At 39.7% G+C, this 24,772-nt stretch overlaps 1 protein-coding gene across 2 annotated transcripts; it reads left to right on the forward strand.

The window, feature by feature from the left end:
* Positions 1 to 6,197: 6,197 nt before the first annotated feature.
* On the forward strand, positions 6,198 to 24,535 carry LOC110062133 (single-stranded DNA-binding protein 3-like). 2 transcript variants are annotated; one of them, XM_089287141.1, is made up of 19 exons: positions 6,199 to 6,580; positions 6,801 to 6,873; positions 7,010 to 7,071; positions 7,353 to 7,437; positions 11,668 to 11,784; positions 12,232 to 12,303; positions 13,146 to 13,172; positions 13,476 to 13,544; positions 13,840 to 13,927; positions 14,433 to 14,485; positions 15,278 to 15,339; positions 16,412 to 16,445; positions 17,049 to 17,091; positions 17,807 to 17,877; positions 17,957 to 18,023; positions 18,501 to 18,532; positions 19,468 to 19,551; positions 21,000 to 21,038; positions 21,861 to 24,535. In XM_089287141.1, the coding sequence occupies exons 1-18, from the start codon at positions 6,525 to 6,527 to the stop codon at positions 21,012 to 21,014; spliced, it is 1,110 nt and encodes a 369-aa protein (XP_089143267.1). In that variant the 5' UTR covers positions 6,199 to 6,524; the 3' UTR covers positions 21,015 to 21,038; positions 21,861 to 24,535. The 2 variants fall into 2 exon arrangements, with proteins under 2 accessions (XP_089143266.1, XP_089143267.1); XM_089287140.1 differs by lacking the exon at positions 21,000 to 21,038 and having other exon boundaries at positions 6,198 to 6,580.
* The last annotated feature ends 237 nt before the right edge of the window (positions 24,536 to 24,772 follow it).

A 24,772-nucleotide genomic window follows, 5' to 3' on the forward strand; every position in this document is an offset into this window, starting at 1 on the left:
GTCATCATTACCCCAGCGCCTTCTCCATGTTTACTCGCGGTTAATCGCCCGTGAGTGGAACTAAGCGTGTGCGACCATTGCGCGCGCGTGTGCGCGTTTATAATACAGAATCGGGGCTCCTATAAAACACGTAATACGTATATTATCCGGCTCGCTGTACCCATTTTAAGCTATCCGCGTCGCTATTTTGGAAACATTGCTTCCATAAACGACCAAAATTGGTCTGCATTTGGATAAGGAATGATTTAGAAGGAAATCGTGTTTAAAAAATTGCCGACTTTCTGCTCGGTAACCATTCAAATGCTTCACCGATATGCACCTGCCTATATCAAGCAAGGTGTTTCTCAATGTACATGATGCTAAAAATAGCAAAGAGTTTTCGCGTTTGTTCCAGTCAATTGGAAAACAATATTTTTCGATCGAGAGAAATATGTGTCTGCGCGTTTTATTTTTTTTGTTGTTGCTCTTTTCCTGAGTATGTTTTCGTTGGGTACGGAATATCTTTTTGTTGGGTTGACGGAACCTGGCAAATCGTTAAGTACCGCTTTTGAAAAAAAAGTACTATTGTGTCGGTTTACGGTCTTGAAAATAAAACAATAGCAAGTCAGGAAAGTGAAAAAATCTTTGAAAAAAAAAATTGAATGGAAAGCTATTATGAGAGAATTTTCTGACTCCTTTCATTTTTTGATCTTGGCGGAATTCTAAACTCATGACCTTTCGAAGGACGAAGGGGATGTGACGTCACGAAGAAGGCGGTGCTTGCATTGTTCAGGCGGGCATTAACTGACAAGCCTTTTGTCGTTGTCGTTATTGAACAACCATCTGCCGTCCAAACAATGGCAGAGTTTCTACGCCGATATGGAAAACAGCTCCACCACACATGAAATTTTAATTTTTGTCGCGGCAGCGACGTAAACTCGAGAGAAGTCTGGCGTAAATTTTTCGTGTTGTTTTGAGTCTTCTTTTGTATATGATCGTTAAACCAAAACACGTGAGGCCATTGCGGTACTGTAAATATAAGCAGCGTACAGTTAAACAACACGGCCGTGTTGTACAGCGTGCGTGAGGTCCTCTCGCTTTAAGCGATAAAATCTGAGAAAAGACAAACTCACTGACGGGAGCGAAGCGATCCGCAGCTGCTTTTCATCGAGTACACGACGAACCTATTTCGTCAAAAGTGGAATAGCCCGCATTATGTAAGATGTAACTTTTTAAATTCCAAATAAAGAATTTTAAACTTGTATATTCCGTCGCGCTTCATTGATCTTGTCGAATTTATGAAATACAGTATTTTGACCTCGCTCCAGTCAATCCGTAGTTACTTTGAATAAATCGAATTTTTATTTTGCACCCTTGGGAATATACCGAACTCGCTTACGCGCGCGACAGCGAATAAACCGTTTATGTCAGGGTCTTAAAATTCACCCTGAATTTTTTTTCAAAACCCCGTTAAGGCTTAGAGTATTAGTTTTAAAAATACGATTCTCAAAAAGAGTTAAGCTGTGTGTAATATACAAAAACCCGACGAAACGTAAACTTCGGTTTTTCGAGCCTTGTGTGATCTTTGGAAATTCTGGATTGGAACTGAACTGGGAGGACTGGAAAGTGGAACTGCAGAGACTTTGCCAAAGGATGAGTCAAAAGAACTTAGATCTGATTATTTCGCAGATTCTCCCTGATAGTAACTTCAAGTGTGAATTGTTTATCTGATCAAGTTTGGGAATAACATTATAGAACTGTGAAACTGAAGTCTTTTCTTAGTCTCAGTACATTTGAATGCTAGACGCAACAAAGTGTATGCACAGAAATTCCAACAAAACGCCATGAATTGTATTCTTAATTCCCAAAATCTTCATTACGTAAATTTGATCACTAAAATCCTTCGCCAAAGTGAACATTTTAGAACTCAAATTCATCATATGACTACGGATGCCGATTTCTTTCGGGCCACGTTTGCAATCGCAACGCATTGCAAGGAGCTGAGCGCGAAAGCCGGCAACTGCCCTCTCTCAAAATAGAAGATGCCGTCTAGCATCTATTAAGAGTTCACTGTTTAAACCTGCTGTATAACAATCATAATACCTCACCATTTATGCAGGCCACAGAGATATGAAAAGGTACTAAAAAGACCACTTAAATAGCGTGAAGACCAAATAACGGCTGCGTCCAAGAATACGGGTTACATAAACAATAGCCTCCATTTGGCGCGAAAATATGCTCGGATATTTGTCCGTGGACATTATCTGTTCCTACGCTCTCGGAAAACTGTGAGCTTTGAGGAACAGGTAATGTCCAAGGACAAATATCCGAACATACAAACAGGTTTTCTACTGTACAAATAACTGTACAATATCGCTGTATTTTTGTACTGTTATTTGGGCGGTATTCTCTGCAGATGGATGATAACCTCAGATATTCCCCAGTTTTAGCTGGGGAATATTCGGTCACGAGACACGTTTAGACCAATCGCGCGCGAGCTGGAGTATTCCGATGGAATAAATTCCAACAGTAGGTGTATCTGAATAGATAATTCGCTTTCGATTTCTTATAATTTAGGGTATTAGTTGATTCAGCACTTAAACCTTATGTTGTTTAGACTGACACCTGTAGAAATTGACAGCGAATAATCTAATTGCTTTTGACAATTTTAACGTGATTTCTAATCATTTCCTCGGAGTACGATCAAACCTGTATTAAGCGGGCGGACGCCCTCTATTAAGTCGACACCAGCTTGAGTCCCAAAATTTCCTTCCCATATTTACTGCAAAATTAGCCTGCATTCAGCGGCTGGATACCTCTTTTCAACGGACGCGGACACCAATACTAAGCCATTTTGTTGGACAAAATCTGCAATAAGCGGACGCTTCAAGGGCTTTTCACTTCTAACAGCTCAGTTCAGACTCCATTAACATTGTTCAGCGATGTCCTTTTAGAGCTAAATAGATTATTCTAGATTGATGCATCGACGGACTGACTGGCTATGATCGTACACTGTGTTACACTGTGTTACAAAAGGGTTAATGGTCTAAAGTAACTATTATTGCACAATATATTAGAACATGTTTAGAGCGGACACCCTGTTTTAAGCGGACGATAGTGAGTGTTCCAAGGGTGTCCGCTTAATATAGGTTGCACTGTAGAACTGAGTTTGACTGAGTACTGAACTTGATCAAACTTTAGCGAGATCATGCGCGCAGACGAGGAAAAACTTGATCGCACTTTAGCGAGATCATGCGCGCAGACGAGGAAAAACTTGATCGCACTTTAGCGAGATCATGCGCGCAGACGAGGAAAAAATATTGGAGAAACAACGAACAACCACTGCTTCTATCAGCTGAAAGTGCCCAGACAGACTTAACTATCAGTGTGGGTATGATCAAACAAAGAATATAGCCCAATCAATAGTATAGACCATTTTGTATAACGATCTCTTGGCTTTAGCAAGCTAGAATACACCCAAACAGAGGGCACTCTCCGTGTGCAGTACGAGGTTCCAGCTAAGCACTTTGTTCTGACAAAAAAATCCTCGAAAAGTCAATTTCTTTGACACACTACGGTGATTGAGGTACCTTTATCAAACATCAAGTTTATAAATAACTTAGTACTTCACTAGCGCTAGCTTGCCGAGGCAACCCAACATCGACCAAAAAGTACCCTTACAACTGCTTAAGTTGTGTGTATAACTGTGATGATCAATCAGGTCTTCGTATCCAGTTCTCCGGCATTCTCCACAGTTCAAATATATGGTCTTTCATATATTCATTTGTATTCTTCACCATCTACAGGTATATTGCGAACTCACAAAGTGATCATGACCAGCTCCCGGATGGCTTGATAGCTCAGTTGGTAGCGCACTGCAACGGTATCGCAGAGGTCGTGGGTTCAACCCGTTCAGGCCTGAATTACTTTCAAGGTTTAATTTCACATGTGCTTAAGTTGTGTGTATAACTGCGATGATCAGTAAGGTCTTCAGTACCCTTTTTTGTTGGCTCAACCATATATATTACACGTTTGCCGATGGCAAGCCACCGATCGATTCCCCCTCCCCCCTCGGGACGACTGGTCCCACACTGAAGTAAAAATTGATGTACGTTTTATCAGAGAAGCAAACAGCTCCCAAGATCTGTTGTGTTGAATTTTCCTTTCTGCGCGTGCGTGCGTGCTTCAAGACACTCGTGTCAAGCCAGTGCATGCACAAAATCGTACACAGTACAAATTAAAGGTTGACACACAGGAGCCTGGGGTGGGGAACTCCCATATAAAAAAGACGTAGGTGCTCTTCGGCAATTTTGAAAAGAACCCCTCAGAGGCACCAAGATCCTTTTTTGTGGGCGTAACTTGAAATTGTTTTCTCCCCTAAGAAGTACTAATTCCTAGAAAACACATTATCTCCCGTCATAGTTTTTCGGCTCAATAGCCTAAAAGGCACCGCAAAAGCTCCCACTGTGGACCTTTTAAGGCTAAACACTCTAAGAGCTACCAAAACCGCTAAAAGGTACGACGAGCCCCCCCGCCCCAGCATTTCTATGCGGGAGTCTCCCCCGGGCACACTACACGTAAGTCCCTATAATAGGTCCTGGAGGGAAGTTGTGCCGTCTGTGCTACAAATCTCTTCAAAAAAGGGTCCACATTTGGTCCCTGCGACCTGTTCCACGCGGTTTAATTGACGTATTTTTATCTTTTTTATTCCTTTTGTAACTGAAAAGCCCCTTTGGGGAGTTTTGATGACTTGTCCCTCCAAACTGTGTTTGTCGGTGCCTTCGTATGAACAGTGCATGCGAGTAGACAAGTTCCTGTTATCAGATGAAAATGAACCAAAAATGATACCTTTTGCCCGTAGATTTTGCCATTTTCCTGTGCACTAGGTCCATTCATGTGAACACACAAGTGACTAGTCGCTGCAACCAGTCTCTTCGGTGTAGACTGGTCAAGTGTGCCGACTTGAAAGAGAAAGGGGAAAAAAATAATGGAACAAGAAACGATATGGCTCTTTCACATCCTAAGTTCGACCTGTAGCCATAAGTTGGGACACTTTCCACAGCGAATAACAGAATATCTCCCATAACTGGCTGAGAGTCATGACTTGGACCACACGCACACACACAGAAAGCATTCTTATCCTCCCATCTAAGCAGATAACACTCCCAAGTGGACACTTGACAATTCAGTTTGAAAAATAGTTCCCCGGAGTGTCTGCTTGTGTAAACAGACATGCATCCTGATATAATTTCGCACTTGCTTTTTTCGGAGAATAACTAGCCGTGCCTAGCAAAGGTAAAAGCTCTGATGTAATTCTTAAAGAGTTCTTACCTAATGATGAGCTCCTTCCACGCACGAATTACACAATATGTAGTCCCAGGAGCAACAATTCAAACCCGGAAGCTATGTGATCTGATATTTGATATGCTAGGTCTGAAATTTAGGAATTATAATTCTTTTTTTCACGTCACTAACTTTAAGCCGAAGAACACCTTTTTAGTTCAGTTTGGTGGTAATTATTGAGGTCACTGTATTGCATTGGTGAGACTGAAGTTTCACGAGATGCAACGGTCAGTTAGGCCTAGATTTTAAACTATCTATTCTTTATAAGACCCTGAGGAAGATTTTTTGTTCGCTCATTTAGCGTGTTTAGTGGAAGAACACCCATTTCTGGAAAAACCAAGATGAGATTCCAAGATGCAGGCGGCCGATGACAGAGTTCCCTATAACGATTCTGATTGGATGATACCTGTAGCGCAACGTCAGTACTGGGAAATTTCTCGGGCCCAGTCTCAGACGGGGATCGAGCGAGGGAAGGGGAAAAGAGATCTTTTTTCATCTTTCAGACGCAGATCTCTCCGCTCAAATTCGTGGCGAACGTGATGTAACCTCCCACGCACATGGTATACAAGAAACCGAAAATAACAAAAAAGCCTAAGAAATCTCATTTTTTGGACAAAATGAGCAATTAATTTTACCATATTGTCAGAAGTGGAGCGTCGCAACGCTGTTAGATCAACATTTTACAGTCTCGGCAAAATCTAAACATCAAGCATACGAAGAAATATAGCCCACGCAACAACCTAATTTCATAATACTAAAGTAAAACGTAGAAAAACTTTAATATTTAAAAGCGCGCGTCACAAGATTTGCATACGACCTTCACTCGACGTTTCTCAAACTGTGATGGAGTGCACTTTTGTGTTTTTTTGTTTCTTTTTTTTTCGTTAAAAAATATACGTCTATCGTGCAACCAGCCACATTCCACTAATTACATGTTATGATTTGTTTTTAAAAGTTCATGCACTGAATCCAATGTTTATTTGGAATAACGACCAACACATGGCGGACATCACGCAAACCAAGTCTGGGTGTCCAGTCCAAAGTTAAATTTTCCTCCTAACCTAGAGGTCCCGTCGGTCGACCAATCACTGCCAATCCACTAATGGTTTCTATAGTTACGGGCGCTAGGCCCCGGTCTGTGACGCGGACCCCACAAGCCATGACGAACTCAAGTGACACATCTTTGACAGGGCCAGCACAGCATGTACTCCAAAGGCAAGGCGAATACGGTGCCCTCGGATGCAGAGGCACGCGAAAAGTAAGCTTCAGTTGATTTTTCCTGCAAAATGGATGCCAGAAATGGAATCAGCGAGTCCGAAAACGGGGGATGGTATATAAATTTTAGGGCCATTGCGAGCGAATTTCGAAAGTTTCATCGCCGGGTCTTGAGCGCGGCTTTGTGTTGTAGGAAGCTGTCCGCTGTGTCTGTACACTGATGAAGCGTAACTGGCTTATCAAATGTTCTACTTCTTCCGTAGGCTGGCCTTGTATGTGTACGAGTACCTTTTACATGTGGGAGCGCAAAAGAGCGCACAGACTTTTCTTAACGAGGTAAACTTGATCAGAAGTTGGTTCGTTTTCACGGAGTGTGCAACTTGGTTTTCTACGAGACGCGATTCGGGAGCGTAGCGTCTCTCGAAGGTTACATGCTTCATAGGTACTGAGGGACACTTTCGTTCTCTTCCAGATAAGATGGGAAAAGAATATAACGCTTGGTGAACCTCCTGGCTTTCTTCATTCATGGTGGTGGTGAGTTTCGCCAATGACTGAACTAATTAGTGAGTTGTTGATTCGAATTTTAAACTAGGTCCTCATTATCTTTACAGCGAAATAAATGAGAGCTACGTTTTTAATGGTCGTTTATACGCAACACTGCCGGATTTTATTTTCCAGCCTTCTAAACTGTGATCCTGGGTGCTTCATTAACCTTTCTCTATGATTAAATCCTGGTTGTTTTTTTAATTTCCCGCCCAAAGTATTTCTCTTCGTTCAAGTGATGCCCGTGTGCTTTTTCCCTTTCTTCGTTTCAGTGTATTTTGGGACTTATATTGCGCCGCTCCAGAGAGACGAGACAGTTGCGACCATTCAAGTGAAGCAAAAGCTTTCCACGACTATGTAAGGACAATTTAGAATTTACAATGTAAGCTCTTGATGTAATTTCCTCCGAGATCTTTGCGAGCGAAGCGATTATTCGTTCGGTCGGAGCGCTCCATTTTTGTCACGCTAGATCAGTGTATTGTTACATTTACACGCGTGGAAATCTGTCGAGATCACCGATTTCAAACATACTGCTCGCTGTAAGCATTGTTGCGGGTTTAAACCTGGAAGGCACGAGAGTCTAATTTCCATTCGCCTGAACGCTTGTGGTGGCTTAGTGAAGAAGAACGCGCAGATGAAATGATATGTTTTTCGTACACTACATCTTAGAATTTCCTGCGTGTTAGCCGCTGTCATTTCCTTTCAACGAAAATGCAAAATCATTCCGTGATAATTTTAACTACGCCTCTACGTAAAACGTAACCGATATGCAACGTATCCTTCCAAGTTGTTGCTTGTTTACCAGAAAATTGAGCATTGTTGAGAAATTTTATTCGGCCGTCTCGATCGGAGAGTAAAAGCTCTTTAACACGGCCAATATTCAAATTCCTAGCGAACGCGCTGGTTAATTTTTCATCGCAGACGGAAAGATATTGTGCCATGCAAGGGATAGGGGAAAACTTTGATTTATTGTACATGAAACTTTTGCAAAAGATCGATTCTTTCCCTGACATATTATGCTTTTTAAGCTTATCTCTTTTCAGTTCTACCTTTGAATGCTAAACTTGAACAAAGGTCTTTGTGACTTCGCCACCAGTTGCATTCAACACGAGTTTTGCCTTCTTCGAGTTTATTTGCGTCCAGATTATGCACCGCTCCACTTGAATATGTTGTCTTTTTTGTCGGGTAATTGAATGTTCTTATTCTCAAATTTTAAATCCCTCGTAACCGGTTGAATAGAGTCGGTGAATGCTCATGAGCCTAAAGCTAAGGTTTTTTGAATAAATTAGCCAAGGGTATAGTTACGACAGGGTTGAGTCGATCAGGTGGAGGCGTTCAAAATGTATTTTCTTTGAATTCAATGATTTCTCAGTGAAGCGCGGTAGTTTACGTCTGCGATTAATAAACCGCTTATACCCAGCTAAGACCCGAGCACAAAGATCAAACGAACGAATGATCGGTGCTTCGAAACCACGAGACGCGCCGAGGACGAATATTTTGTGTTGATAAACTATGGGGGAGATGCGTATTGAGGTTTCCCAAAATTTGCATAATTTCAGGAAGGAATGGCATTTTTTTCGTCACATGACGGAGTTTTTAGACTAACAGTTTAGCGCTTATTAAGAGAGACGGCGCAAAGAACGCTTTTTTCTGAAGCCATTCGAACGCGTGCAGGTTATTTCACGGGCGATTATGTGTTCCGATTTTTTTGTCGCGCGCGCGATAAACTCTGCTCGTTGGCGTGTGATAATGTGAATTTACATGGCCATAAATAAACCAGGGTTTTATTTTATCGACACTGACAACACTGAATACACGTCATGGGTGGTCGGACTTATTTAAAACATCTCTGCTCCTCTGTCAACTTAGCATAAAGTTTGACACGAGAGTGTCTGCGAGAAGTTTGGGTGGGATGTGTTGTGATTGTGTACTCCGTGTGACAGGTGTTGAGTTTCCAACACGCACCATTTTGGGAAAACTTCTGGCAGGAATTGCTATTGTCTGTTAGCGTATGAGCTCGCTGATCTTGTGATAAACTGTGGTTAAATTTAGCACAAGCCCTTTTTTTTTCTCAGCCAACAGTACAATCCAAACAAGGTTCACGTTTTGAACTGATTTCTTGATTTTTTTTTCCACCACCACTTAAAGTTCGTGTTTGAAATAGTTTAGGATAGGAAGGGCACGCTTTCATAACTTTGTTGTTTAGACAAGCATTGTGAAAATAGTAATGCTATTATTGCAGTTGACAAGGCAGATGACAGCTTTGTGTTGTGAAAATTTTTACCCACAGAGAATTGTGTTTTCAAGATAAAATCACAGTAGTTGTAATCAATGAAGTTGTTGCTTGTTTTATATAACTGCTTTGCTGAAAGAATTATTGATAAAGTGCTTGTTACATTAGGAAATTACTAAGAAAAGATGGTGAAAGACGTCATGTTTATGTCTTGTACAGTTTGCAGCTGTGTAATTTCTGTAAATACTCCAGCATAAATTTCCTGCCCCTGAGGTCTTCTACTAAATAAAAGTAGAGTTAGAATTGTTGTTACACAAAATACAAAGGATAGGCAATCATTGATATAGGCATACAAAATCTCCTCACTTGTCTCTACATACCTCTTAAAGTAACAGTAGTGAGAATTGCATTTATACATGAAAAGGCAACAATTTTCCCTTAGCAATAATTTTCTTGGTTCAATCTCTTAACCAAGTATAAGCATGGCTGCTTAATACAAAAGTTTCAAATGTCTGGTTTTGTTTGGTCAGTAAATAATCTCTTCTTGAATTAAGTTTTATTTTTACCTCCAGAGTGGGGCCTTTGAAAACAAAACAAAAAATAGATTTCACTCTACTATACCATATCTGCTACATTTGACTGTAATCTTAACTTTCACTGGTTTCCAGGCAACAAACTTTACTTTGGTAAAAATAGTGACAGCCATTAATTTGTAAAATGTCTAATTTTGTTGATAAGTTGTCAGAAATTTTATACCTGTTTCTTGCGTTTCTAAATATCAAATGGCATTTTATGGCCTGCAGTTAAAGTTCGACAAAAAACTAACAACTATTGTATATGATTTTGAGCATTTTGCTGAGAGTTATAACATTTGATATTTCTAAATAAGTAAAAGCTACGTACAACTTGCTTTTTACTGTTACAAAATCTTTGATGTTGGGAATGAATTTATTAGATCAATAAAGCTTCTCTAAGTGGCTAGAACTTCAAATTATTATTTGTTAAGAGCTAAGATAAGACGTCTTGAAAAGCTATCACTTTCAAAATGGTTTTACCTAGGTGTTTTCTTTTAAAGGGACCTCATCACAGCTTGTGTATCTGGAAAAGTTTAGTCTAAGTTTTTCAAGTTCGTTGTTTGTAACCTGTGTCAGTCCTCTCCATCTTTGATCATCCTTGTTCCTTTATTTTTTATTTGTATTGTATCTCTCAAGTGCTTTTCTGTCATAGTAAACTATTGTTTTCAGGTTTCCTTCAATTCATAGGTAATTTTGTACACGACCAAAATAACTTAAAATACAATGACTGAGCTCCTTTTAGTTACAAGCTTAGGTGTCTGTCTGATCACCATGTATGTAGTTTAATCCATATTCTATTTATTTGTCAAACTAGAAAGGTATTCCCTATACAGCAACTTAATAAGTTTCAGTAGCCATATTTATTTAACAAAAAGAAAATTGACTTCCATTTAATGCCATTTGTCTAAATCTCGCACAGTTTTGATTGTTTCTAAACTGTGTGTCACATCACCTTCAAGTAACATCTTACAAATGATCGTGATGCCAAGCTTTTTACCTTGCTATATGTTGGAAATAATGTTCCGCTGATACCATGAGCTGCGTGATACATAGATTTTAGCATCACTTTTTTGTGGCATCTTCATTCAGTAAGTTCATAGTTTGAAGTCAAAGTTGTGACCTCTGCAAATACCTCTTAATAATCACTTCAGTATGACATGCCAAAAACGTGTACAATTTTCAAGAAAAGTAGTAATTTACAGGTGCATGTGCAGCAGGGCTGTCAATCAATCAATCATTCAATCAAACTTTATTTAGAGAGGTTATTACACTCAAAAGCACCAACCGGTAGCACCTGTTATGGCTGAGCATGCTTGATGGGCCCTTGTTGTTATGGGTTAACTTGGCTGTAGTTAATACAATTAAGCCGTAAAAGTAACAAATTTGTTACGAGTGTGAAGATCAAGGCAACAGGTGAATCAGAACTTACATGTTGATGCACATCTACAGAAGGCAGAAACCAAGCAAAGGAGGCGTACACTTTTCATCGCATCTTAAACGAACACTGAGAAATGTGTTGTGAAAACAAGTTCTTTTAATGACTGATAAAACAGGTGTTGAGCTCAGTTATCACAAAATGTCATTATTTGTACCTGACTAGTACTCTCATATATCAATAGCATGTCACTGGCAACAGCAAATAATTCACTACTCTTTTGTGACAAATGGTCATTGTTTATTATTTAGAAGCTTAATTTGGATATTAAGAACAAATTTTGAAAGGAAAATTAAAGTTGTGTTAACATTTGATAACGACTTGACTTATAAACCTATCATCAGGTCATTCCCAATCTTCAGCAGGGGGCTGTGCCATCCCCGGGATTCCCTCAGATGGGGGCAACTGATGGTCCCCCTGGGGGCTCAAGTATGCCTGGAGGAATGCCTCCTTATTTTACGGTAAGCAATCATATACTGTGTGTTAAGTTGAATTGAGGTCCACTTAATTCTGACACACTCTGGTTACAAGGACAAAGGACACCTTTAGGAAACATCTTTGGAAGATATTTACAAGGAATTTATGTCCTACCTTTGTTGATAGCACACGAAATTTGTGAATACACTAGCCAGGTCACTGAGGAAAATTATATTAAAATGTTAAGAATGCAAGATTTGCCATGGTTTTCTTAATTCTTTCCTTCACAGTTATAGTTTTAACACAAGTCTTTTTTTTTTTACCAGCATTTCATTTTCACCATCTATACTAAACAAGTCCTTTGTATTTCCCAGGCTACAGTGTATGATCTGGTTTTCTTGAAAGTGCTCTTCTTCTTCTAAGGCAGTCACTTGTACACTATGTAAGCATTATGTACTTAATACACATTTTCACTGTTCTTTCCTATGTAGTCGTCACAACCGCAAGCGTCGCCCCATCAACCACCTTCACATCAAACGCCTCAGGGTTACATGCCAAATCAGGTAGATAAAGTGGCTTTGGCATAATTATGAGGAAATAATCTCGCAATTTAAGTTTTTAAAAAAAAAACACTACTTTACCATAAAGGTAGTGCTCTGTACCTGTCATTTGAATGAATTCTACCTGTTTCGCATCCACCAACTTCGCACCCATCTAAAATCCTCATAAACTTTCTATTTCGAGTTTGCCTCCACCGTGTTTGAGTTCACCCCCAACTTTTTGAGTTTGCTTCCATGAATTGTATATTTGTGATAGACTTGAAATTAATGGGGAAAATTAATATACATGTATAAAGACGAAACAAAATCATACACTGTTGTTGACAAAGTATTGTCACTTAATTATTGACATTGAATTCTTATTATTTAATAGATAGTTTGGTAATCTTTAATTAGTGCATGCATATCAAGATTTAGTATAAATCTACTAGCATTCTGTCAGGAATGCTGTTCTCTGATTGGCTATGCTACTCGATCACTATCTATTCTGTGATAGATAGTGAGTAGCATAGCAGTGTGCCCTTGTTAACAAAATGCGGCGGCTTCTTTCTCAAAGTGTCTGTGAAGAGGATTTAGATAAAGTTTTGAATGACTAGTAGATTTATACTAAAGTAATTAGATTATTCGCTCTTGATTTCTATCTGTGATAGTTACATCAGGCTGCGCCCTCGTCAACTATCACACAATAGAAGTCTTGAGCTAATTGTTAATAGAAAATTAGCTACTCAGAACCTGTACAGTGTAAGTTCATCCAAAGCAAGTTTTCTTTTCCATCACTTTATAACACACACTTCATAAAACAATGTATTATTCTTTTTATGATTTTATTTATTTTTCCGCTTCAGCCCCCTCAAGGATACATGACTAATCAGGTATGACAATGTACCATACCTCTGTAAGTATTACCTAATTGTTTGAACACTAGGAAAATGACAACAATTGGTTTCAGATATAAAGGACAATTTTTAACTCCTAAGTATATCGTAATACCTTTGGTTTAATACAAACTGAAGTCTAAAACTGTTGAAATGACAAAAATGCCACCAAAAGCACCACATAATGTTTGTGGAGACAATTTACATTTTTCAACTAATGTCCCAACTTGGCCCATGTCTTAATATTGTACTGGTACAGTAGAGGTTGTACTTCTGATTGTGTTTTTCTTTCTTCTACAGGCACCCTATGGCATGTCAAGATATAACCCAGCAGCCAACAGGCCGCCCAATGTGAGGATACCAGGCCAGGTAATACATGAGCGGAAGTGTTCTCTGTGAGTGCAAAAACACAGACTCTAATATGCCTGCACATAGCGATACTTATACAGAGTTGTTGCAGAGTTTTTGAATACTGCAGGATCATGCCTCACTTGTGGGAGTAGGAATTTTGCAATCTTTTCTGATGAATTGGAATCACAAGTTGACCCAGTAGAATAGCCAGCGATTTCCACTAGCAGCCGTGTCTATTCACAACCCTGCTTACTAGAAAATTTCAAGAAGTCTAAGTAAAAAACTTATTGTATATTTTTCTGAAATCATTCAGCCTCCAGGAGGTGTGGCAGGTGTACCAGGAGCACAGCCCTTGTTGCCGAGCACCATGGACCCAACAAGGCAGCCAGGAGGATATCAAGGTGAACGATCATCGGTATTCTGAGATGTTTTCAATTGAACTGTTATTGGTCTACTTGTACCAAACATCGTAAAAAAAAGAAAACATGGCTAATTTACCATATGGCTTATCAGTTCTTAGTCTGGAGGTCCTAATTGCAAGCCTGCTACCTTTCCTCACATTGAGTTTGTTCTTGGTAACCAGTCCTTAACTAAAAGCTGGTTACCTAGGGAAATTGCCTAGGAAATAACCAAGTGTTTACAGGGGTTTCATTAAGGGTGAGGTACCTGGCAAACTGACCAGCTTTGAGGATGATTTTGCTTGCCTGGTTTGACCATCTAGTGGAAAGTTTTTCTTAAAGAAAAATTTCAGTTCCTGAAAAAGTTTTGCCTGCCTGTGAAAACCAGTTACCCTCCTGTTGAAAAGGCTAATGAAGCTCCTGTATTAGCTTCCTCAATGGTATATAATTATATTGTTAGACTATATATTAATTACCTCAGCTGAACTGAACTTTTTCTCGTGAACAGGCCAACCCATGCAGATGAGCAGAATGAACCATCCAAGAGTTCCAGTCCCACCGGTAAGTGGAAGAGAACAATGTGCACAAATTGTCCTGTCAGTTAAGAAATTAATAGAATACATGTGCCCTTGTTTGTGGAGGTGTGTGGCCTCGTGGATAGTGTGCTCATCTCTGGATCGAGTGGACCGGGTTCGAGCCCGAGCCAGGGACATAGTGTCATATCCTTGGGCAAGACACTTTACTCCCCATATTCTCTCTCCACCCAGGTGTATAAATGGGTAGCGGCAAATTTAGTGCTGGAGGTAACCCTGCAGGGATGGACTAGCATCTCATCCAGGGGGCAGTAGAAATACTCATAGTCACTTCATGCCATAGAAACTGGGATAAGTTCCAGCTTGATGGGCACTTGGCTTGTATGCAGACTTAAGCTTTACCTTGTTTAGTCGGAGATGGATATAGTCATTGATTCTTCCAACTTCACTTGTTTTTATTCATTAAATGTAAATTATGGGGTTAACAACAGAAAGGTCTATCCAGGCTGAAGTGTGCATACAAGCTGGTTACCTTTCTGAAATTGCTGTTCATGTACGTTGAACACATGATAATTGATTAAGAGTTTATTAGGACTGAGATGCTAGTTTGGGCTAGAAGATATTTTGCTTTAGCCAGTAAAGTTTGATTTAAGTTAGAAATGCCAGTTTTCAGGGTTTAAGTTATTCATCTTTTGTGATTGTCCAGGTTAAGTTACGTTATTCACCTCACAGTTTTTCTGTTTAATAATAAATATTGTTCAACAATGGCCTCGTAATATTGGAAGTTATTAGTGACATTTATGTGCTTTCCATTGTGTAGAACTATGGCGGAATGCGACCTCCTCCAAACAGTTCAGTAGCACCAGGAGTCAACATGCCAATGTGAGTCTTTAGAATTATTAACACTGGGGCTTACAAATGGATAAATCATCATCATCAATGATTTATCCATTTGTAAGCCCCAGTGTCAACATTGTTTTCTTGCACACATGTAGAAAAACTGCTGTATTTCTTTTGGGTGTTTAATTAGGTTGCTTTGTACTTTTTCCCATTGAGTAATCAGACCTTTGTATGCCACTCATTGTGAATGTCACTGACACCACTTGACACTGACCAGTTTAATATTCCAGGCTGTTCTTCCTTGCTATAATATTGTTGCAGTGTAAAATTGCATGTGACATTTTTTAATGTTCTCTGGCTTGTAACCTGTATTCAGTATGTCTCAGATTCTTGTTAATAAACTCGATTAATTTATTGCTGGCCACTTTCTCCACTAAATGTTGTAAAATTATTTGTCTCCTTAACATACAAGTATAAAAGACAGTTTTCTATTCGGCCAAGTGAAGCAAAAAGGAATAGAACAATATTCATGTTGTCAAAAGAAACCAGCTGTCAGTGATAATCACCACCTATTGCCTAATCATGGCTGGCTGCTCTGCTACTACTTCGCTGATTCTTTAGAGAGAGATGGCAAAATCCACCACCAACATGAACTTGAACAACAAAACCATCTACCTGAGAGTATACCTAAAAGCTTTCTCACAACCCTGCTTACTGTGTAGTACTGTAATTCCTGCAACCTACAGTGTATAGTCTTTTGTTTTTTAAAGTGGCACTCATGTATTCTTTGCTCAGATACACACCCTCAGTTCACATATATGTGTTCATGGGAAATCCAACCTGGGGCAGGATTAAAAAACACCAGACATAAATTAGGAAATAATCCAACAGGGCTGTCTCAAAGTTTTGAAGTAAGCTGCTGATTAATCCATATTTTTCTAAAGAACTAGGCAAATTCCTGGAATAGTGGCCCTCCTAGATCAGGAAGTAGATGGTGGTTTTCATCAGCATCAGGCTACTTTTCACACCTCTGATCCAGATTGAATATGGTTTGAAATGAGTTGCCATGTTCCTTCTTTACTTTTGTGTCTTCTGTTTGTTGTTTCCCTCACAGGCCTGGCAGTAGACCCTGGAATCCCACAACTTCGGTAAGAAGCTAGGGCTCTGGCAATGGGATTAGTGTGAAAATAGCAAGTCTTATTATAATAGTCTTTACCATACTCATACTTTTGAACCTCTCCTTACAGACACCTTCATAATACTGGTACCTGTATTATGGACAGTTTACAAATGTCCCAGCAAAACCAGAATTCATGTAATCACTATGAAGTATCTCAGTCTATAGTATGGAAACCTCTTCGTAATACAGACACTCGGCTTTCCCCCCTTGGTATATGTATTAAAGAGACCACATTGTACTTTGATCTGAGGCATATTTGTCCCCAGAGGCCAAACTCCTGGGCAGTACCAAGAATCATGACCTCTCTGCAGGTCCTCAATTTACTGACCCCCAGTTAAATCTGACAAATTTAATAAATCTGATTGGCAGAAATTGAGTAACGAATACTCTGTGCATGCCAAGAAAATTTGATTCTTGGTCCTGACCAGCAGGAGTGGTCTCGGGGATGACAATGGATTAACCTGAAATGACATTAGCATTAATGTTTGTCATTTTGATAATCATTGGTCCCTTGTTCTACTCTAGTTACTTTGTCAGTTAACATAAACAAATTACACTTTTGTCAATTTAGGTGTCAGGACCCCCTGGAACGCCGATCATGCCCAGTCCACAAGGTTGGTATTACATGAATAAGTTTAAAACTCGCCTGTGACTAAATATTTAAGAGCAGTTTTCTACTAACTGTGATTAAAAGGTAATCAAATTCAAAGCAATAGCTTGCGACCCAAAAGTAGTAGACATGAGGAGTATTTCATTTTGCAGAATTAAAACTTCCTTTCCATCTGCTGGGCAAATCTGAATTGGATCTTCTTTTGCAGTGCAATAGCATTCTAGGCAGCCTAAGTTTTGCTTTCTGTATTTCCATTGTACAATCCAGGCATGCACAGTGCCCTCTAGGTTAGACTCCAGATTGAGCAGTCTGGGCTTGAGCCCTGGCTAGGGACATTGTGTTGATGGCAAAACACTTCTATTACTCTCGCAGTGCCTCTCTCCACCCAGGTGTACAAATGGGTGCTACTTGGGGGTAACCCAGCTATGGACTAGCATCCCATCCAGGAGGGACTGGAAATAAATTCTTAGAGGCTTTATGCTACAGAAACATTGATAAGCTCCAGCCTGATGGGCTACCATTACCACCCACCATTTGCACTGTGCGATTGAAATCTTTTCCCAAAGACACACCTTATGTAACCAGTTAGAACATTTACATTGTATACATTGGTAGCCTTAGGTGATGTTAATTAGTATATTTTTGCACATAATGTTGCAAGAAAAGCATGAGATTCAATAGTCATGTTCCTTTTATAATAAGTGCTTACCTTTTTTCAGACCCATCAAATGCTGGAGGTGACTCCATGTATGCAATGATGAAATCTGTCCCTGGAGGAAACATGTCTGCAGTAAGTTCACTGAAGCTTTAATATCCTGCACCTGACATGTAAAAACCAGTAGTAATCATTAGTGCCTGTTTCTTTTCAGTACATGGGAGGTGGCCCAGACTCCGCGTTACCCTTAGGGGCCCAGGAGGCTCCACTTGTTATGAACGGTGAGCTATATTGAAGTATAAACTTTCAAGAGTACAACTCATTTATACCATGCCATAGAAAATGCACCCAATCAGAATACAGGATGCCATTGTATATTCGATGGTATTACATCGAACTTTCCCATCATGCACTGCACGTGTCACATTGATTTCTATGGCGTATGACCTATAAAATAGTCATACAACACTCTGTTGTGGTATACTGTGGAACATCCCACTTATCCCTTTGATGTATTTTCCTGGTATAGTACTGGCCTAAGGGCTTGAGTTTTTGGACACCCACTTTTCAAATCCTGGATAAAAGCCTGTCATGTGTTAACTTGCTTGAGTGTTTTAGTTGATGTTATCATTGGCATGTACATTGTTTTATACATGAATGATTGAATGCTTTTACTGTTTGTTGTACAAAAAAATGGCACTTACTGTAGTTTCAATCAAGTTAGTCATATTAATTTTGCTTTGTAAACCTTTCATCAGATTCAAACCCTGATATGGATGGTCTGCCCAAGGTAAAATTCTGAGCAATGTTGTTTGTTAGTTTACATGAATGTTATTGTCTTCTTAGTAAATACTTTGGCTATAACTTTGTGCCAGGGGATACTGGTAGCATACCAAACTCCAGTCCCTTAAAGACTTAGCTACCCTATATTTTCACCCACTTGGCCAGCAGCCATGCAAATTTATTGCAATAAAAGATAGTGTTAACATGCGGATAGAGTTCAACTCCCATAGAATTGGTTTGGGACACCAACATTTCTGCCATTTCATTGTTTTTGGACATCATGTGAAACCACACTCTACTGTACACATGTAGGTGAAAAAGGTTTAGTCACATTCATGAAGTTACCATGAAGTCAGGTTTGGCAATATACAGTGTTCACAGGTTCGATGCCAAGCAAGTGATCCTATGTTCCACATTTTGGCAGTACTTGATCAGTTTTTTCTTATATATATATGCCTGATCATGTCTCCCAACAATGCCACCCAGGTTCAATTCCAACCCAGTGTCATATGTGGGTCGAGTTTGTTGTTGGTTCTCGCCTTGCTCGAAGAGTTTTTCGCTGGGTTCTTTGGTTTTACGCAAAAACAAGCATCTGATCTCCAAATTCTAATTCGACCAGCAAGGCTGTGGTGGAAGAAGAATTACAAGGAGCCCAATGGTTCCTAACCATGAAATCCTGGGTGCCCAGCATGTAAGCTTAAATGCAAAAAAACGCAAGGTTTTCCAGTCGCCCAAAGTCAAAAGTTAGTCGCCTTTGGCACCCAGGCACTTTTAGAGCACAGGCCTGACCAGGATAGAGGACCAACGTGAAAACCAGCTAGGGCTGATGTGTCTTCCTCTCTAAATATTGTATATAATTTATTTACTTATTTTAACCTCCCTCCAACCTTTCACCCCTTACTTACATTTTACATTACTGATATTCTACTGTGCTATTTGCAGGATAATCAGAATGATCACAACCCCGGCACCCCTGGGGAAGGTGATAATCAGTTCAGCACTTTACTGCCTTTCTCACAAGATAACGTGAGTGCAAGCTTGTTTGTCTAATAAAATTTAATGTACATATGCATTTACTGCTGTATGGAGATTGGAGAATGTCATGTAGAGTGATAGCACAGTGTAGTTCTTATAAAGTGAATATGGTGAAAACTGCTACAAACAGTCATTCCTTTTGTTGAGTCATTTAACACGTAATTTCAGTGTCATTTGATGAATAATACACTTTGCATGTGGACGAGTATCTGTACGTGTTTCAGGCACTTTAAAAGCTCGTGCTAATTTAAGCGTTGTAAGCGGTGACATTTAAACGTGTAGATTGTACATAAGAAACTTCGGTTGGAAAAGGAAAAAAAAAAGTTTGAAGGCTTGGAAATGGTATCGACCATCAGGGCTGAAAATAAGGAATAGAACGGCATTCTGGATTTTGTAAGAAAACTAATGATAGTTTTAAAAATAGGCCAACAAGTAAATCTGTAACTAGAAAGATTGTTTTACAGTGCACTGTAAAGTTGTAAAGCACTAATTATAAATTGAGCGTAAGTTTAAACCTAAGTTAAATTTAATACCTTGATTTGTTGTTGATTATATTGTGGCCTAAATATTGTGCTGATTTTAATCAACTAAACTGACCAAGCTAGTAACGAACCAGTTAATAGGCTTAGCATTAGGCTTAACTCAAGTGCAAGTGTTAAAACCTAAAAAAGAAATTCGTTAAGCAGAAGCTTCAGTTGATTTGAATAGGCTATTAAAATAAGCTTGAAACCGAGTTGTAATTCTTCATCAGTATTCCTGAGGCTGTAAAGCAGATACTCTGTTAAGCTGATACACCTCGAAGGGCAATACTATTCAACACTAGGTTTTAAATTAAACGAGGCAAATGGAAGCTTGATAAGCTTAGTTAACACCTACTTTTACAATGTAAGTCTTGTATAGTATCGCTTCTTGTCCAGCCATCAAAATTTCCTCGTGTTAGGCCGAATTTTGACCGGAGCCTGGAAACGACTGACACTGTATTTGTGTGCGTGCTCAGGATAATTGCCTTATTTGGTGAAATGGATTTCGAAAAAGAAAGACCCAAAAATCGATTATATTTTTGTAATGTTACACACTTTGTCATACTCAAATTAATTACTTTCTGTTGTTCATCACATTTTATTTAGATTCACTTCGTTATTTTTACTGTACCTACATAGTTTGCAAAGTGACATCCTGTGTAACAACCATAGGTCATGTGACACCATAACCACTTGTAAAAAGTAGTTATTCATACGTTCACGCCATTCTTTCATTGATCATTGATCGCTGATCATAAATCGCTCGGTTAGACGACCAGCCAAGTTAATGAGGAGGATTTAAGTCACTACTTCCTGTGGTCAGCGGTAGCGATGCCGCTGACCAGACGGAGTGGAGGCTCTGTTGCACCGATTTTCTGCGGTCGTTTGTAATACTTTATAATTCTTGTTTGTTTGCAGACATTTCCAAGTTAAAGTGAACATTAACAGGCTTTTAAAGTGAGTTGAATTATTTTTAGGAAAGTAAATGGTGTGTAAGCAGAACATGATTTCTTAACTGTGGTTACAGGTAGCAAATGACTTATGGTTGACTTTGAAAACCATTGTTGTTAAACGTTTTCAGTCGAGAAAGAAGCGCCCTTTTTAGCAACTGTTTCTAATTCCTTTAGATCAAATAAATCGCGTGATCACTACAGAGTGATCTATTGCGGATACATAGTACGTTTTGGTGCTTAGCAACCGCCACATAAAAAAGCGCGAGCTTGGCTATTTTCCAAATCTAATAGTCTCATTAAATTTCTAACTTTCGCTTCATGTTAATATCATTTTGTTAGCAAACCTTCCTTCTAATGTGTGAGAAACTTGGTCGGGGTAGCTTTTCAGCAATCTTGACTGACTGTAATTTAACTACAGGTCGGCAAAAGGATTGAGAGTTTTTCATATTATTCTCAATTTATATTTCTTGAATGAGCTTTGAGGCATTGTGAGACCGGGCATAAGGAATTCGTTCGTGAGATTTGCCTGCATGATAATTTTAGTTCTCCAGGAACTCGCTGTGCCTGTGATGCAAGCGAGATCCCTTATTAACTTTACGTATTTTCATGGCGGCAAGCCGACGAAGTAGTTTCGGAAAGCTCGTGTTGCTTCTGAGTGGTCGGTGGGAGTCGGAAGTATTCGGCTTCATCTTCGTGTATTTGCCGGAAAAGGGCGCTTGTTTGTCGGACTAAAGGTATCTGTGCGCGCGTGTCTTCGAGCATTCGTATGTGATTTAAGGTTTTTAGTGTTGGAATAGTCTGATTAACAGTGTTTTTTTCTCTGCAGGATCACTGCGAATCCGTTGCGATCTTAAAGATCAAAGAAAGCATGCAAGAGGAAGCTAGAAGATTTGAAAATACCGACGGAACGACAACAGATCATCAAGGCGACTTCTTCATGCAATAGCAGCCAGAGAACTTATGTCTTTGTATATTCATCATCCGCCATTATCAGAGGATTTGTAGCAAACCACAGTACCGAGAGGTTTGGACTCCACAGTTAGGAACAAATCCTACAGTCAGTCAAACCTTGCTTATACTAAGGACCCGCTTTTCTTATGCTCTGCGGTTTAGCGTTTTAAATTTCGCGCTTGACTCCGTTTGCTTGACTGCAGCGCTTAAGATAACGAGGAGCCCACAAGTGCCTGAGCATAAAGAGCTCTCACTTCGCGGTCTCGGGTCTTCCCTCGCTGGAAAGACGCTCGAGACTGGACCCGAATAATTCCTTGCTGATGACGTAGCTCTACAGAGATCCGTGTAGCGTCTTTGATTGCTTGTTTCTCGGTTTTGAATTTTCGCGCGCAATTTAGAACCAATCAGAGAGGCTACACGGATCTCTTTAAATCTACCTCATCACTGTGGAATTAGGGAGCTTAAGCAAACCACGACGACGATGGAAACGAGAACGTCACCAAACAAGAGATGTAATGGGTATAACAATGGCTGTGCACGTGCATTATAAATCTTTGAACGTTTCTTTGCCGTCCTCTGCAAAACAAGAACGTGAAATGACCAAGTTCAGTTGAACGCTGTCATTTCATATTTAGCCCGAGCTCGTTTTTAGAGCAATGGCTTACTGAGCAGATCTAGACAATTGCGAACTACACTCGTAAAATATAAATTGATGTTTGACTGGACGTCGTCCTCAGCGTCGCCATCGTCTTTGCTTAAGCTCCCTAATAATTTTTGGGGTTGAGTCACCGATGTCTTCCTAGCAAGGAATGAATTCAGCTGGTGAAGAGAGATGACTGTTTTCTTGGGCTAAGCCTAGAATAGAATGTCTTTAAAATAAGGTTATATTATATAGAAAGGGAAAATATGTTTGTATAGTTCTTTACCTACGTCGTGTGTAAGATATGTCGTCAGTTGTTGGGTTCACATGGTAGAATAATTGGGGAGGTATGATCGGTAGCAAAGGTTTCACGCGCAGCGTTCTGCATCTTCGCTTTAGCTAAGAGCAGGCTTTCCACAAATCTAAAAGGGCTTTTTTTATAAATGCGTGTTCTGACGGATTAAATCCAGTTACCTGACAGCTTCTACGAAACTCGGTAGCACTGATTTCTATCCGAAGGAAAATAATAGTCAGCTCGAAGTAACGAGGAGTTCCGAATGTTTCCGAATGCTTTACGAATTAGGTCTTTGCACGGGCTCGGCTCGTTGCTGCAGGATTTCAAAGTACAGTATGCCGCTTTTTATGAAGACTGCGAAGCAACCTTTGATTTTCCGCGAAATTTTATTTTCCCTGGGGCTGTGCGTTGCATCAACTCCTTCACCACAGGAACACAATTCCGAAGAAAATCCCCAAAAGTTATGAATTGAAAACTGGGTTTGCTTCATAGATCATGCTTGATGGTCTTAGCCGGTTAGAGGCACGATAATGTCGCCATAAGAGTTTTGGTATTCGTACTCTTAAAGCTTGACTTGTGCTCGTGCGTTATTTGTAGACTTGTGGGGAAACAAGATTTAGCACGCAAGGCTATACCTAGTTAAAATTATTGCTTTTGGTAACGTTTAATCTCAACTGGGCTTTGTGAAGGAAGATCTTATTGCTTCGCGGTCTTGTCGTGAGCGACTCTCTCTACAGTCAAGCCTAGAACATGAATAGCTGTGTTGTAATTGTGAATGGCCGCCATATTTAAGCTAGGTAGAAATTTATTAGACTTGAGTAGCAAATTCATGAAGCTTGTGAATTACGTACTTCGCGAACCTGGCAAATTTTTCGATGTGTTAAGGTATATTTAAACTTTTAGAAAAGGCCTAGTGCAAACGGAAACCTTTACATATATACAGCGAACGGAATGCAGTCTTACATTAATATATTTGCCTAATATTCAAGTTCTGTCTTGAAGTTAGTGTTTGTAAGTGTTCTACGTCTTCGGTATATCCCGCCATTTGCCGCTTTGTCTAATTAGATGTTGGTCATTCAGGCACAAAGGGTTGAGACGTCACAACTGATAAAAGCTAGTGAAGTACACCTCAGGCTTGTTAAAAAAAGTCGTTGACATTTTCTCCTGATCGAACATTTTCACGGTGATTCGGGAATTACTGATTGCCTGCATGCGTGCTCCTTGCCCGCGTTCATTTCGCCAGCCAACGAAATCTTTGTTTACCCACAACAGTAGCTATGTAGTAATTGAAAAAAAAAATGTTTTCTCTGGGAAGAAATTCAAGAGGGTTTCCACATAACACTGAAGAATGTCTATGATTATTATGAATGAAATAGTATGATTGCTGCGAGATAATTTGAAAGGAACCAATTTGATAAGTCAAAAATTTACCTTCTGCAGTGCTAGTATACATAAATATATCCCTCAGCCGTTGTAGGCTTTGCGGACTCTTTAAAATAGCATGGTATAAAACTATAAATCTGTATAAAGATCAAACTCCTATATGTCATTGTCTTTCTTTAAGTACGCTTATACAATTTGTGATCCTGTTGATATTAAAGAAATTGCCATATAATTTTAGAAGAATTTTAGAAATAGCAAAAACAAACAAACAAACAAACAAACAACTTGGTGTTTTCTGGCGCGATGGTTGTGTTAGCGTGTCACGCGGTTTGTTTTCAGGAGAGTTGCGTGACGGCTGAACGACGGTCGGCGGCTGGGCTAGTCACAAAGCTATTCACAAAGATGTCATCCTCTCTTCCCCTTGTTCTTTTCGTTCCGCATACTATAGGAAAAGCACTAGGGGCTAGAA

Source organism: Orbicella faveolata, unplaced genomic scaffold (assembly GCF_042242905.1).
Source record: "Orbicella faveolata isolate gen_17 unplaced genomic scaffold, um_ofav_v1 contig_14, whole genome shotgun sequence".
In the NCBI taxonomy this organism is placed as follows: Eukaryota; Metazoa; Cnidaria; class Anthozoa; order Scleractinia; family Merulinidae; genus Orbicella; species Orbicella faveolata.